This window comes from Xiphias gladius, chromosome 6 (genome assembly GCF_016859285.1).
Source record: "Xiphias gladius isolate SHS-SW01 ecotype Sanya breed wild chromosome 6, ASM1685928v1, whole genome shotgun sequence".
Lineage (NCBI taxonomy): Eukaryota > Metazoa > Chordata > Actinopteri > Istiophoriformes > Xiphiidae > Xiphias > Xiphias gladius.
Window position 1 is genome coordinate 9869593 of NC_053405.1, and position 15167 is coordinate 9884759.

The window sequence follows — 15167 nt, forward strand, 5'->3', positions numbered from 1 at the left end:
GTATAGAAAAAGATGCAACAAATCACACAGAGGGTAAAACTGTTGCGGTACAGTGTCACTGTTTTCGCCGAGAGAGGGACAGATTGTGTTGTTTAGACAGAGAATATAATCCCTTCTAGCAGGGAGGGGAGCAACAGGAAGGTAGGATAATGCCAACAGCAGGAGAGACTTGCAGACCCTGCTTGGCTGCTCTGCTGTTGCTGTGGCTGGTGATCAACAGCCTAACATATACTGTAAAGTGTACCTGTAGTGTGTTTGAGACATGCAATATACACGTTCTCATCCGTTCTTTGGATAGCAACCTCTCTGATTGTAAATTGTTCATGCTCTTTCAGAAGAAGCTGTTCGGGTGTCAGGAAAAAGCCAATTCATTATGCCACTTTACCAATTCTTCACATTCCTCATAACATTAGCGATCCCATGACTAAGATCGTGTGCATGTGTATGCTTGTGTGTTCTCTGTTACTTAGCGTGATATGTACCAAAGTAATAATCTAACTCTCCTTCATTGTTTAATATGATTTACAAAATATTTCTCTCCACAATCCTCACTAGTCCATACTAGTGCCTAAAAAAGTACCACTTATTACTGTTGACGGTTCTGTGGTTTTGACAGACAGAATGGCAGTGCACGCTGCCGCAGAGTGATCACATGGCAGACAGCTTTAACTCACAGAGCTATTACTGTCCTCGTCTATAAATACCCCCAAAGGCCGCACTGAGGGAAGATGCCGCTCACTTACGTCCGACGGAAAGTCGCAAGGGTTTAAATTGTAATTAGATGCCAGATTGTAAAGCCACAGGAACTTGTTTACCTCTTTGAATGGTACACGTAAGGTTCCCAGATGCTCATTTGATGTAGACATTCAATGGTCTTCTGAATAATTACATGTACATGAACATTTTGATAATTATATAGTGATGTTCTTTTTAAAATGAGTGTATACAGTATACATGAATGTGCAACTTTTATCTCACAATTTAATTTAACTTTTAAAATACATGTTTCCAGTATTGGTTGGGAGCTAATTGACAAAAAAAACCAAAAAGAAAACACTTCACCTCATCTGTTGAAGGTGCTGAAGTTTTTTCAAACCTGATTCAGACTTAATGAGGAACAGAAATAGAGTTGAAGAATATATCTCGTCTAGATTTTTAGGCTCCACATATGATATTTTACCAGTTTTTACCATCTTTATAGCTTGAGTTAAATAGATAGCTTGCTTGTAACTGTGGTTCCTTTTATAGTTTATGTGCCTTTGGTTTTCTGTGACCTTGTTTCATTCATGTTTGCATGTTTGTGCTGATGTATGTGTGTTTTTATTTGAACGTATTCCTTCCAGACTGGCAGCCATGCTGACCAGCTTTATGGAAAGTCTTCTCTGCTGCCTGACCTCAAAGTCTGCCAACGTTGTGGTTCCTATAGAAACCTCAGAACCTGCCGATGGCTACGAGTTTGTGGAGGTGAAACCGGGCCGCATCCTGAGGGTTCGACATATAATCCCCGACCGGCCGGTGGTGGAGGAACCCACTGTGCAGGGTGGGAGTGTCAGCTGCAAACGAAAGATCACAGTTTATCGTAATGGACAGCTGTTAATTGAGAACTTGGGTGACAGGGCAAGTGCAGAGCTGAAAAACTGCCAGAATGAAGAGAGAGAACCTAACAGCACTGTAGAGGTTGAACTTACAGACTGTGGTAACTCCTCACTGCCCGTGGCAATCCCTGAGGCTAGGCCAGAATTCGTCAGAGCTAGAAACAATGGAGCATCTGAAACAGGAGCAGGAAGAGAGACACCTGCTGCTGGACAGACTGACCAGTCCCAGCAACCCCGGAAGCGCAGGCGGAAGCCAAAGCGCACTGTGGTGATCGACTGTGAGAGGAAGATAACAGCCTGTAAAGGGACACATCCAGACGTGGCTCTGTTCTTCATCCACGGAGTGGGCGGCTCGCTAGACATCTGGGGAAGCCAACTGGACTTCTTTTCCCTGCGGGGCTACGAGGTGATCGCCCCGGACCTGGCCGGTCACGGAGCCAGCTCAGCACCACAGATACCTGCAGCGTACACTTTCTATGCCCTGGCTGAGGATATGAGACTGATCTTCAAGAGATATGCACGCAAGAGGAATATTCTCATAGGACATTCTTATGGGTAAATTTAAGATCACAACATTCGCATAAAACACAGTGGAACTGAACGAGGCTTCAGGAGATGGCCTTAACAAAAGTAGCTAAATGTCACTGTGACTTCTAAAAATTTTCAGTCAAAGGTTTTTCTTTTTCTAGAAAGACAAAACTATACTTTTTGGTTCCCTTGTCTCTGTTTGCTTCCCCATGGTATAAAGAACTATGAGAAGCCCTGAAAGGTAATGGTAGCATAGCAGGATTTCTTATAACATAACATGTAAATACATCAAGGATCCAAAAACTGAATGTTGATAAAAATTTGTTACAGTACGCCAACAATTAGTCATTTAACAATTTTTTCTAACGACAAAATTAATTGACAGCGGTATTGATAATTGCTTAATATTTAAGTCATTTATCAAATAATGCCAAACATTTACAGCCTTTCAAATGTAAGCATTTGCTACTTGTTTATAGTTGTATATAACTGTAAATCCAGTATCTTTATATTTTGTAAAGTTTGTTTGATAAAATAAAAATAAAGTAAGCGGTACTTAGCACTCGGGGAAGGATCATAGGGAAGGATTTATCACAGTAACTGATAATTAAATCATCTTTATTTGCAACTCTAATTTTTTACTTGTCACAATACTTATTGATTTTACTGTTGCAACTGTTTGCCATTATGTTGATACAGTACTTTGATTTCTTCTGGAGAATAAATATACGCTTTACAGTATATTCGCCAAATACTTTGCCAGAAGTTTCCCACCCAACATACGTTCTAGATCAATAAATCCTCATTAAAAGGACCACAAAACAACCAATCCTGAAATCATTCTTCTGTTCTACTTCCCTAGTGTTTCGTTCTGTACGTTCCTGGCCCATGAGTATCCGGACCAGATCCACAAGATGGTGATGATCAACGGAGGCGGTCCCACGGCTTTGGAGCCCAGTCTCTGCTCCATCTTCAACCTGCCCGCCTGTGTGCTTTACTGCCTCTCTCCGCTGCTAGCCTGGAGTTTTCTCAAGTAAGACACACTGCAACAGGACAATAACAGAGGCAAAAATGCTGTTTTCGGTTGATGTGTCTACATCTAGTAGACCTAAAAATAATGAACTGCTACACAGAATTTTACCTGCAAAAACAGTTACCATGCATTTTTCATAAAAAACATATAATCCGTCTCCTATTCTATTTTACATGCAGAATCTGGTCAGATACAGCTTTTAATTCAAAACTCACCAGCTTGTCTACTTGAACGTTTTGTTATAAAATACAATAGAATGTAACCTAAAGCAGAGCAGGTAACTTTCACGGATTAACTTTTATTTAGAAGCCAGGAAAATAAATAATTGTATTTGAAACAATTACCATGATAAACATACAAGAAGTCAGTGGCATCTCTTTGTTTTTTCCGATGCTGACAGCATGACTGTGTCTCATCCATCAGTGCCATTATGCTAATTCTACCTTCATTGACTTAACTTTTTTATTTCACCCACAGTTTGACGTCATCAGAGAACAGTTGTTTTTTTTTTTTGTTTTTTAGCAATTTTGTAATTAAGGTAACTCTCCTCTGCTCTGTCCCCTACAGGGCTGGCTTTGCTCGGCAGGGTGCCAAGGAGAAGCAGCTGCTGAAAGAGAACAATGCCTTCAACGTGTCGTCCTTTGTGCTGCGCGCCATGATGAGCGGGCAGTACTGGCCTGAGGGGGATGAGGTCTACCATGCTGAGCTCACAGTGCCCATCCTGCTGGTCCACGGCATGCACGACAAGTTTGTTCCTGTTGAAGAAGATCAGCGCATGGCAGAGGTAATGGGGCGTCTTCGGCCCCCTGAGCTCAGGATCCAAACTGGGAAATTGACCCCACTAAAGACACTACACTAAAGACACTACTGTCAAACCTTTTGTTAACGTAGCCTGAGTGAACCAGATTGTCAAAATTAGTAAAAAAAAAACATAGTAGTTATTTTTGTAGGGATCATAAGAATTAACATTAAAACTGTCCCAAGACATATAATTATTAATAAAATAAAATATATATAATTTTATTTGTAGACGGTTTAGGCCCTGAAGAACCATATCCTTCCCACTGCATCTATTGTATTTAGAGGACAAGTGCCTCTCTTTCTCTGAACTTCAGTTTACTTCTCTGTCTCCTGACAGATTCTCTTTTACACAGATTAAAAACACTTCCTCTAGATGTTGAAATTATAGTATGATTTGATTTTTGATTATTTTTCATACCAGGAAGGAAGTGAATGGCAAATAAAGGTTCTCTGAAATCGATAAAACCGCTTAATTGGTCACCATTGTTCAATATTAAAGTGCCAGTTAATAAAAGTTAAAAAAAAAAAAATCCCCTATGGGCTAACACACTAAATGTCCCTGCATGTCATTCCCCATCTCTCTCCCTGCATTTTCTTTCTGTCTCTCAGCTGTAAACAATCAAGTAAAGGACAAAATGGCCTGAAAAATTTGGCCAATGGGTTAAAACAATGCCAATCTAACTGAGTTTTAGCGGCTGCTGTGCAGAATCCCTTGCTTAGAGATGAGAAAATACTCCAGAATTGTTCCCTTTACTCAACTCGACAACTTAACATGCCTCCCGCTAAAATTATAGTGGTTGCCCCCAAACTGACTTGACAAGCCACACCTACTTAGAACTTAATTTCTTCCAGCTATATCAGTACCTCGGTGGAATGATACTTAAACGAAAATGTCTTTTTTTTCCACTTCGTTATACTACTTAATTTGCTCAAAAAAAATCAGAGATGTGGGCAGCGATTCAGAGGTCTGGAACCAGGCTCGTGCTTTGGCACAAAATATAAAGTTGCAGTGTTTTGTTGATGGCTCAAAAATACAGCTTCTTTTTTTGTTGTTGTTGCTTTCAACTTTCTGTCAGATCCTCTTAATGGCCTTCCTGAAGTTCCTGGAGGACGGCAGTCACATGGTCATGATGGAGTGTCCCGAGGCTGTCAACACACTCCTGCATGAGTTTTTCCTCTGGGAGCCCGCCACCCCTCCACCCTCAAAGAAAGAGTCCAAAACACGTCCAGAGACTGCCAAAGCCCAATCTGACATCATCAAGGCATCATCTGAGCCCGACAAGGTCCGACCTGCAACTGCCAGGCACACCACATCAAACGGCAGTGCAGAGGAGAAGCGAGACAGCAAGGCCAAAAAAATGACTGAAGATTAAAGCTGACAGTGGTTTTTACACTAAATCATGGCTGGCCATGCACTTTGTACATCCTGGGGAGCCCAGCTGGTTGGAACTGTTGAAACTGATGATGAGCCAAAAGAGCCAGTTCATCTGAAATGGTCCAACTAGAGGTTGGAAGTGGAAGTGGGGCACTACAGGGAGTTCAAATTCCATTACAGTAATTTCAGCTGCAAAGCTGAAGGACAGAGGAAAAGGAGCTCCAATAATGTTACGAGACAAAGACGGTCCATTCTTCAGCTTACGGCTCCCTGTAGTCCTACGTACAGCAGGGGGGATATGATTGTGCCTTGAAGTGGTGTGTGGGGATGATGTTAGGGTAGGCCGAGCAAGAGGCGGACACAGCACTAAACAGCCATGAGGGCGAGGGTGAAAATGAGTCCAGCAGCAAACGTGGTCAAATTTGACTTCTGTGGACAAAAAGTCTCCCCTGCCACTCAGACACACGGGAACGTTTTTAAATGGAGAACTGTTGAATGCCTGGTCTGACTTTTGCCATTCCTAAAACGTGGAAAAAACAATTGGTTGGTATGACACATGTTTCTGGTTGACTGCCTGTTAAGCTGTTCTATGTAAAGCAACAGCAGAACCCAAACCTTATCAAAACTAGCCGGATGGGTAATAAGCCTCAAATATTTTGCCTTCTTGAGGTTTAGTATCAAATCCTGACACACTTAGCTAGCTGTGAAATGTCTATCTGTGTGCGCGTTTGTGTGTCTGTGTGTGTATCTCAGGATGTTTTGTAACTAGATTTTTCCATTGCACATGATTATAAATTGCAAATGTCACCTGTTGTAGAGATGAGAGTTTTAAAATGACAAAATGAAAATGTCATGATACACAAAAGAGCACTGAAAATTAACGCAGACATGTATTGATTAAAATGTACATTTAGTATTTTGCCCTTTTCTTTTGCAAGAATATTATTTTTGCAATATGCATCGGTAGTTTACAAGATAAGGAGTAGCCTTACTTCCTACTCACTTTAGTTGTGGGATTTAAGTAACTGCTTCTGGTAACAGCAACACAAAACTTGTCACGCTGAAAATGTGAAGAATGACAAAGTACTTATTAGGATAGAAGTGGAAGTAACTTTACTGCTTCCTAGAAGTCAGTAAATGTTTGCTCAGTCAAGTGTGCTCTGCTAAATTTAACAATAGTTGAGGCTCATTAATTGACCATAACCTCATATGGACAGGGTGGGCTAAAGATTTTGCACAAATCAAAGGTACATAGTGTCGTCAAATCCATAATAAGAAGGCTTGTATTGGATATGCATCAGGGAAGTCTTAAAGCAGGACTTAATAGTCAACATAAACTGCACCCGAGCTCACACCACGCTACAGTGTATTTGAAAACATTCACTATTTGTCTTATGTAGCCATGTGCTGTGGCGTCTTTGATAATTAAAATCCCCACTACAACAAAAATTCACCGACAGTTATTAACTTTGATGCAGCCGTGCTTTGAAGCACTTGTTTCAAGGGTTCCTATAGTTCAGCTATAGTGCAGCTTTTAAATGTACCACAGTTGTTTCATAAACCCTTGTGTGATTTTGGGTAATAGCCTCTCTGTGCTTGAAATTTTGCCCTCATAAAGATTTTGATTACTGTATAAATGATTATCATTTATTTTTCAGCAAAAATTCACTAAATTGCAATGTTTCTTTTTTGTTTTGTTTTTTTACCATGAGAAGTAAAGTAGTAAATATAGCAAATATATTGGTATGAAAATCGTATTTTGACACATCTATAAGTATCGTTGAGTCCAGTGTACGTACATGAGAGGCCAAGAGTTAGGCTGAGGATAAGTGTCCTCATGCAGTGCATTGACTGCAGCCATGTATCATAACACGTGTATTTATTTACAGTTCACTGTGGACATCTGTGCTATAACTCCACAGGGCAGCCAGCCAGCTGTAGGAAGCTACTAAACCCTCTGTGACTGTTTTCTGACCACTAAAACAGTGTGTGTATGTCATTACATTAGCTGACATGTCTTTAGCACTTCAATATTTCAGGTAACGTTTACAGAACTTCTCTGAGCCTCTATAACATAGAAAACTCAGAAGGTTTGGACGAAGTACAGAGTTCACTGTTTTCTCTCAGTTCATTGTATTTGATGTTTTTTATACATAGAATATAGTTTTTATACATTTTGATGGATATTTAGAGATTTACAAGAAACTCTTAAGAGGGAATTCACTGAGTCAATTGAAGATGCAGCTCTGATCAGAGAACTGCAACAGGCTGTTTGCTTATGACTGTCCTGAAGTGAAGAAAACTGTCCATTTTATATCTTGTGTGTCTTAAATTTTGTAACTGCTTGCCTTTGACAGTGACTATGTAAACAAACTGCTGATTTAGAAATGTTCTATTTATCAGAGTAAATTGGTATATGTTGTGAAATTTCAGTAGTTTTGCAATTTGTTTTTGTGTACATTTTTTAGCGACATTTTTACTTTAACTTTCATTTAAACAGTGTGAGTTTGCTAAACCCTCTTTTTTTTTTTAGAAACAGCCTTTTTGAAATTCAGAAGACCTGACATGTCTTCTGATGAGCGCTGCTGTCTATTGAGAGTAGGATTTGGCTGATGATTAAGACCAGGTTTATTCATAAAAGTAATATAAAGAACACATACGGTAGCGTTACAGCCCCGGACAACATTGTTTTCAGATCTCTCAGATCTAATATTCCTCTACGACAATAAATGTCCATAGGTAAATAAGCAACAATTAAAAACTCAAACCGTCTTTTTGGAGCATTCAAAAGATGCAATGAACTTAAATAAAGTAAATCCAGCCTAATAAAGTTAATGTATGATGAAAAACAACAACTTAAAAATGACAGTGGTTAATAAGTAAGTACTCTGCATAAATAAGACTCTTATTCTAAGTCTCTTTTAATTGTGAACTTGACAAAATTATTCAGATAGACCAAATGTACTGTATATATAAATGAAGACTATAGCATCTGTGCGTTTAGCAAGAAAAAATAGTACTTAAACTAACTCAAACTCAACATGCACATATATTGGGATATAAAACAACAGCTTACCTACTATACTGTATATTTAAAATTTAGTTCTTAGATATCTCTTAATATAGAGAAAATCCAAGGGCCCTAGTTTGATGGCAGCATCTCTAGTAAACTTTGCCCACAGAAATTTTTATTTGCATAATACTAAAATATTTATAACTTAGTTAAAATCATATATTTTGGAAATTGACATTAAAACATTTGATCAAATTCTTTAGCAAGTCTCAACCAGAGCCACATTGTATAAAAGCTTTACATTGTTTATACATTGATAAAAAAATTAAAAGAAAGCATTCAGCTGAAGCGCTTATTCTCAAAAGTAAAAAGCACAGCCATGCACCTGCCACTCCTCTCAGATCTCCGCAGTGACAGTGCGGCCGTTGCTGGTGTCCTCCAGTGGCGATGTCTCTGTGGGTGTACTGGAATCTTTTCCAGGCTCCTGTTTTTTGTCTTCCTTCCTTCCATCAGCCACCAGCGGCGTGCTCTCTGCCACCCCTTGCTGGTCGTTTCTGGTCGTGCTGGCTGGCTGCTCCGCCTGTTTGGTTTCGTTGACAATCTGGACGGACTCAGCTGCAGGGGCCTGTACTGCTTTCAGTTCCCCATTCTGGACAGGGAAGACCCCCTCCAGAGCGTCGTACAAGAACTGGTACTGCTCCTATGAGAGACACAGAAAGATCTGAGTGGAAACAATAAGATATGGTGCTTTGCTGTAGGTTCTAATAAGAGTAAACCTGTCTTTGTAGACTTTAGGCTTACACTCTGACACACTTTCCTGAATTAACATAAATAAGAACAACAGAAAACAGTTTTAAATGATAAGTGATAGGTCAAAACAAACAGTGAACCGATCCTACTATTAGTAATACCTGTGGAGTCAAACCCTGATACACTATAGCTGATTCCTCTGCGACACAGACCTCTATTGTTGTCCAGAAACTATTGACCCACACTGTTTCACTGGGTGACATGTTTCTTAATTATGATGAACATGAACACTGTAGTTTATTTTGCATCAATCACGCATACACTGCACTGATGCTGCAAACTCACCAAAGCATAAATCCTCTGCCTAAAACAGTCCAGAAAAAGTAACAGCTGCTGAACACTACAGTGCTCATCTGATTTAGGACATTAATTAGCTGCTTTAGAAAACGAAAGTATATGTACATGACTTGTTTTTTAAATATTTAAAACTTCAGTAGTGGGAAGTGGGTAGTACTGGGAGATTAACTAATATTTCAACCTTTGTCTCTCTTGCTACAAAATACCAGAATAGACCCATAGACAGAAAGTTTAAATTAAAAGTCTTCTAATCTAATTACAACAACCTTTGCAAGACATCATTTGTCCATTGTTGACAGCCAAGTGCTATAATACTTTTCACTCTAGGCACTGTTTGAAGTTAAAGTTGTGAAACCATGTGTACTGAAAGATATTGAGTTCCTCTTTCTTACCACGCTGGAGAGCATTTCCTGTCTGTCCTTGCGTAAGGTTTTGACCACCTGGAAAACATCCAACAGCTTCTCAGTCTTAGCGCTGTCCAGCAGGTTGCACAGGGCACAGAAAATCCCCGTACGGGACGAGCCATCACTGAAGAGAGGGAGCACACGAACACGAAAAGGTTAAATTTTCCCCATGAATCCCTCTACTGCACCTTTTCCAGGTCATAGTGGGCTGCAGCATATCCTAGCATACACGACCTGTATTTATTTATTTATTTTTATTTTATTACTTAAAGTGACAATTTTTTATTTGACTTTTGACCGAAGAATTCTTTTCCTGTTCCAAATTGGTTTTCCTATGTTTCCACATTATTATACTTATCTATATATAATGAATATCTTAGATTGTTGTTTTTAATTGCTAATAGATATCTTAAGGATTTCAATCACATTCAACGCGCCTTAAAAAACTTGATGTGTTTTTACTGAAAAACATATCACTGATTAAAATATTAGGATTTCGTTAAAAGAATAAACAGTGGGGTAGATGCTGGGTAAATCCATGTCATTGATTGGCTATTTCTGCTCTTACACTCTGCTGTAAGTAGGAGTAAGTACAGTAGCTTGATAAATGCACAAGCTCTTTGCTTATTAGTGAAACTCAGCAAATACATTTTTTACTACTGACGCTCTGTAGTACGGAACCAGCTTTCTTTTCATTTTCTTCTAGGATTTTTCTGTTCGTTGTTTTAATACTCATTTCGGTCACAAGACGCTGAAGTGCACCACTACCCCAGTCTAAATACGACTAAACCATTCATGTATTCTTCCAGGTGATTTTTAAATCCTCCTTGCACTTGAAACACAAGGTATGTATATCGTGTTAGAAGGTTATGTAGTTTTACCATCAGGTCTTTCTTTTGGCTAGAAATATGTTTTAATCGGCGTAGATATTCTGCCAGAAAGGCTTTTGGAAGTCAGGTGCGGTGGTATAAAGCGCGACACAGTCCACATCTCTACCAGGTTGTGGAGGAGTAATGTGTCAAGATTAGGACTTTTCCCCCAGGAGATCAGGGTTTGAATCCTGTTTTATTTTTTGACTTAGTTAACTTATTATTTTCACTTTTTTGTTTATTTGTTATTGCATAACCTTTTCTTGCTTTCTGCAAGATAACCTGTCTGCAAGATTTAAAATAAAAAACTTAAATTAACTTAAAATAAAAAGTTAACTAAGTCAAAAAAACCAAAAAAAAAACAGGATTCAAACCCCCGTTTCCTGGGTGAAAGTCTAACACTTAACCCATTCTTCCACCACAACCTGCCATTCTTATGAAAGAAAAATCTGAAATGCTGTGGTCATATAGATATTGTCCTTTTAAGACTTCCAGAGGACATTGTCTTACTTGCAGTGGACCACAGTGATGTGTGATTTGCTGCTAACAGAGCTGTTCTTGATTTCCTTGATCAAGTCTGTGAGATCTTGAGGGTTCTCTGGCAGCTCCCTGTTCAGCCACTTCAGGAACTGGTACTGTTTCACCGACCGACTCTCTTTCCTCTGTTGACAGAAGAGGTGTCGGGTTGAAATGACCAGTCACATCACAGGCTGATACTGATAGACATGGAAACAGAGCAGACTTTGTTACAGCTAAAGAGTAGGAGGCTCTTGTGTTACCTTGACATGATGGATCAGCACGTTCCGGGTGATGAAAGCTGGTGTGGTGTTTGTGCTTGTAACCTCCACCTCAAAGTCCCCAAATGTCTTTATGTCTTTATCCCAGTACACAGAGTCACACTCCTGTGAACACAAGAAAACAGGCGTATTTACCCAATACTCTATGTACCAAGAGAATGTATAGTGTATTCTATATGTAAGGAGCATACGACATTATATATCATTATATGTATATGGTACGTGTCTGTAAGGACAGCATCCATGGTTGTTTAGGTACCTTATCCTCCTCGCTGCAGTCTGAGAGCATGACGATAGCGGATGCTTTCTTCTGGTAAACCATCAACCAGAAGTCAGCCATGGTGTCTGGCAGTGGAGTCTGTGCTGCGATGAAGGCACGTGGGCTCCAGTAGCCCTGTGTGGGCAAGAAAACAAATCCACCTATTGTTGTACACCGTCCAAACAAATAGGATGTGATCAATTTATTTAGACTTCTTTTTTGCAATTCAACTGACTGTATAAAAGAAGGGAATTTCTTTAGAGTTAATGAGATAACACCTGCTACAACAGAAAAGACGGTAGCAAGAGTACAGTCTTAATTAAACAAAGCACTCTTATTTTTGTGCTTAGTAAATAAGCTGAAAGTGATAGTAAAATGACATACGGAAATGTAGGAGGCATTGATGTATTTAGTGGATTCTTCATCCTCTTCATCTGATGACTCTTCTTCATCATCTTCATCAGGGTAGCTGTCATGACTGCGTCCTTCGTCTAGCTTCAGCAGCACTCGGTTGTAGTCATCTGAGGGTGGCAGGTTTTAGATATGTTGCGACACAAGTGAAATTGAACACATTTACTCTGGTATCTGAATACTTGTATATAAACATACTGCACCTACAGTGAGATACTGTGGTTGTTATTCTGTAGTGTAAAATGTCATTTCTCCCTGCATTGAGCTGATACTCACATGGGATGATAGATGGAGAGCGATTCTTCATCTCGTTTTCTTCTTTGAGCCCTGTGTTGAATGCCCTCCAGTTTTTATAAGTAGGGAGTCGCTGAATGGCATGACAAAGATTTTTCACTATTTAGTCATTTATAGTTATATATTATAGATTGGAATTTCTTCCTTATTATTTAATAAGAGGTGAGAAGGAAAAATGGAAAAGGACAGGACTACATTTTAAAATACATTTTAAAAGGGATCATAAACCTTGAAACATTTTTAATGATGATAACGACGATAATCTTCCTCATACACTATTGTGTTACCACACATGTTGATATGTGGTTATAGGTGCAAATCAACAGTTCAGTTATGTAAAAATCAGTGATTTACTTTCCTTACATCAAACATAATCAAATTTCTTTAAAGTGGCTCCATCTGCCCCCCGCAATGAATTTTTAGATAAAGAAATAATTTATGAGTGATAAGATAAATAATAAAATGCCATACCGCAAACTCGTCCTCCATTAGGGTAGGTTCTGTGGCTGAGTTCTGCTGTTTGAGTGTACTCAGTGTGCTGTGGAGCTCAGACAGAGTGATCTCAGTCTCTCCAAACTGGTTGTGCTCCAGCAGAGCCTGGTGAATCAGGATGTACTGGGCCTACGTGAGGACAAACAAACTTAATTCTTAATTAATTAATTTAATTAATTCACACTTAATATACAAAGGATACACAATTTGAGGATAGAACAAATACACACAAGGGAAACTGCTATTGAGCTACACAATCCACGTCTTAGATTTCTCCGAGGTTACAGATCCCTTTCTAACTCATCCACAACTTGTTATCTCCTCCTTTGTGATTGGCATAGATTTAATGCAGGAAATACTGTATGCTTTATTAACCTCATCAGTTTTTCAGTGCAATGCTCATACATATACGGTGCACTACCTATTTTTGCTCCGGTAGGCGCTAGAGAGCTCTGTGTGCCGCTCAACCAGACACTCGATTCACCCCATACATCATCAGACTCGTGACCAGTTACGTCATTGTCGCAGTCACAATCACAGTTAAATCATGTACTGAGATGTGTTCTCAGTGCAGTTTCTGTAAAATAGCCCCGCAATATTCACATATCAAATGCTGTACATTTATGCAGTATAAATATTGTGTAACACACTCAAAATGTATTGTGTAATAGCTTCACATTTAACAATAGATAAAATCTGGTTTTACCTGCAACATGCCACCATAATGATTATAGACTTTCACAGAGTGACATTATAATCAATATATTGATAAATTTTAAAAAAGCTAATGGAAATTAATGTACTACATTTGCTTATATGATGCTTTAATAAACCCAGAATAAAAAGAAAAAGATAATTAAATTTGCCAGTTAATGATTCCATTTCCTTATTCTGTCTTTAATTGATAAATTGATAATTAAATTTTAACCTGGAATCAAATTCCGACAGTCTTTATTCAAATGCTCTTTGCATTGCCATGCATTCCTGCTCTGTCTGTATTTTATTTTACATAACAATTGAACTTCTATATACAGTATACAGTGTATGTTTGATTTTGCTTGTCTATCCTTGTCTAGAATGACTATCTTTGATTACCTGTATGTTCATGTCAGACTTTCGTAGTTTTACATGTGCTTACACACACTGCAGAGAGCATTCAGAAAAGAAACTATTTCCTTGCGCGTATGAACTTACTCGGTCCATAAACTTAATTCTGATTCGGAGACACCTTCAAACAGACGCACAAACACAGTGTAAATTGAATATTTACCTCCACTTGAACCATGAGACACCTCTGTCTGCGGAGTCTGACTATGTAACCGTAGATGTCCACTCTGCCCTCTGCCTCCAGACCCTCCATCATGGCATCAATGCCAATGTAGGTGCCTGTCCTACCCACTCCAGCACTACACATGAGAGAATGATATTGTGTTAATATATTTCTGTCAGTATACATGTCTATCAGTGGAAAGTAAAGGTAAGGTCAAGCATTAGTTTAGAAGCAAATGGAGAGGGGAAATGGCCTGCTGAATCCCTTGATTCAGTTTCAGTTTTTTTCTCAGTTAAGCAGCTCTGGTAGCCAACTGGCAACAAGTTCAGAGAAGCAGGTTCAGAGAAGCAGGTTCAGAGCAGCAAACAAAAGGGTCTAAGGACTGAGGACTAGGTTTGGCGGGCCTAGAAGAAGAATGGAAATGGAATGGAAACAATGGAAAATCTGAAGATAAATCACATCCAGTGTGGCAAATAAGGATGTTGTTCAGCTGCTAGCAAATTAAATGTTGTTAGTGTTGTAACAAATATTCAGGTCCTTCACTTAAATAAAAGCGCTCATTCTGCAGAAAAAGAGGCACCTGTGATTGATACAGTATATTATTATTATTGACATTAATAGATTGTTAATACTGATGTGTTGATGCGTAAGAAGCATTTTACTGTTGTAGCTGGCTGGGTTGGAGCTGTTTTTTTACAACTGTATGTTACAGTTTGGTAATTTAGTTCAGTGATTCCTGATCTGGGGCAAATGGGGGAAAAAAGAAGTCAAAAGAGGAAAAAACGAATTTCTGATGCAAAAATCTGTTTTCAATTTTTCGTCTTTCCTCTAATCTTTGCCTTTATTGTGAAATATTTTATATTTTTAATGTCTCTGGGCCTTGAGCAATTATTTAAATTAAACCATCTGATGGGAATTA

General features: G+C 38.9%; 2 protein-coding genes across 3 annotated transcripts in view; one reads left to right on the forward strand and one right to left on the reverse strand.

The window, feature by feature from the left end:
* Nucleotides 1–1344: 1344 nt before the first annotated feature.
* abhd8b (abhydrolase domain containing 8b) lies at nt 1345–6262 on the forward strand. The gene is made up of 4 exons (XM_040128158.1): nt 1345–2150; nt 2986–3156; nt 3724–3940; nt 5034–6262. The coding sequence occupies exons 1-4, from the start codon at nt 1354–1356 to the stop codon at nt 5328–5330; spliced, it is 1482 nt and encodes a 493-aa protein (XP_039984092.1). The 5' UTR covers nt 1345–1353; the 3' UTR covers nt 5331–6262.
* Nucleotides 6263–6388: 126 nt separating this feature from the next.
* The window catches only part of ptprc (protein tyrosine phosphatase receptor type C), a 22914-nt gene continuing 14135 nt past the window's right edge, over nt 6389–15167 (reverse strand). The window contains exons 23-31 of one of the 2 annotated variants that reach the window (XM_040128156.1): nt 14249–14384; nt 12958–13107; nt 12469–12559; nt 12166–12302; nt 11782–11916; nt 11505–11627; nt 11236–11387; nt 9845–9980; nt 6389–9045 (exon numbers count right to left, since the gene is read on the reverse strand). In XM_040128156.1, coding sequence (XP_039984090.1) covers nt 8743–9045; nt 9845–9980; nt 11236–11387; nt 11505–11627; nt 11782–11916; nt 12166–12302; nt 12469–12559; nt 12958–13107; nt 14249–14384 — 1363 coding nt within the window. In that variant the 3' untranslated portion in view covers nt 6389–8742. The remainder of the gene's footprint in view (nt 9046–9844; nt 9981–11235; nt 11388–11504; nt 11628–11781; nt 11917–12165; nt 12303–12468; nt 12560–12957; nt 13108–14248; nt 14385–15167) is intronic. The other variant, XM_040128157.1, reaches the window with a different exon arrangement.

Bases quoted from the DNA above. Each gene is read 5' to 3' on its own strand.
- abhd8b (XM_040128158.1), top strand. From the start codon at position 1,354: ATGCTGACCAGCTTTATGGAAAGTCTTCTCTGCTGCCTGACCTCAAAG. The intron at 3,157-3,723 runs GTAAGACACACT...TGTCCCCTACAG, and splicing joins CTAGCCTGGAGTTTTCTCAA to GGCTGGCTTTGCTCGGCAGG. The intron at 3,941-5,033 runs GTAATGGGGCGT...ACTTTCTGTCAG, and splicing joins AAGATCAGCGCATGGCAGAG to ATCCTCTTAATGGCCTTCCT.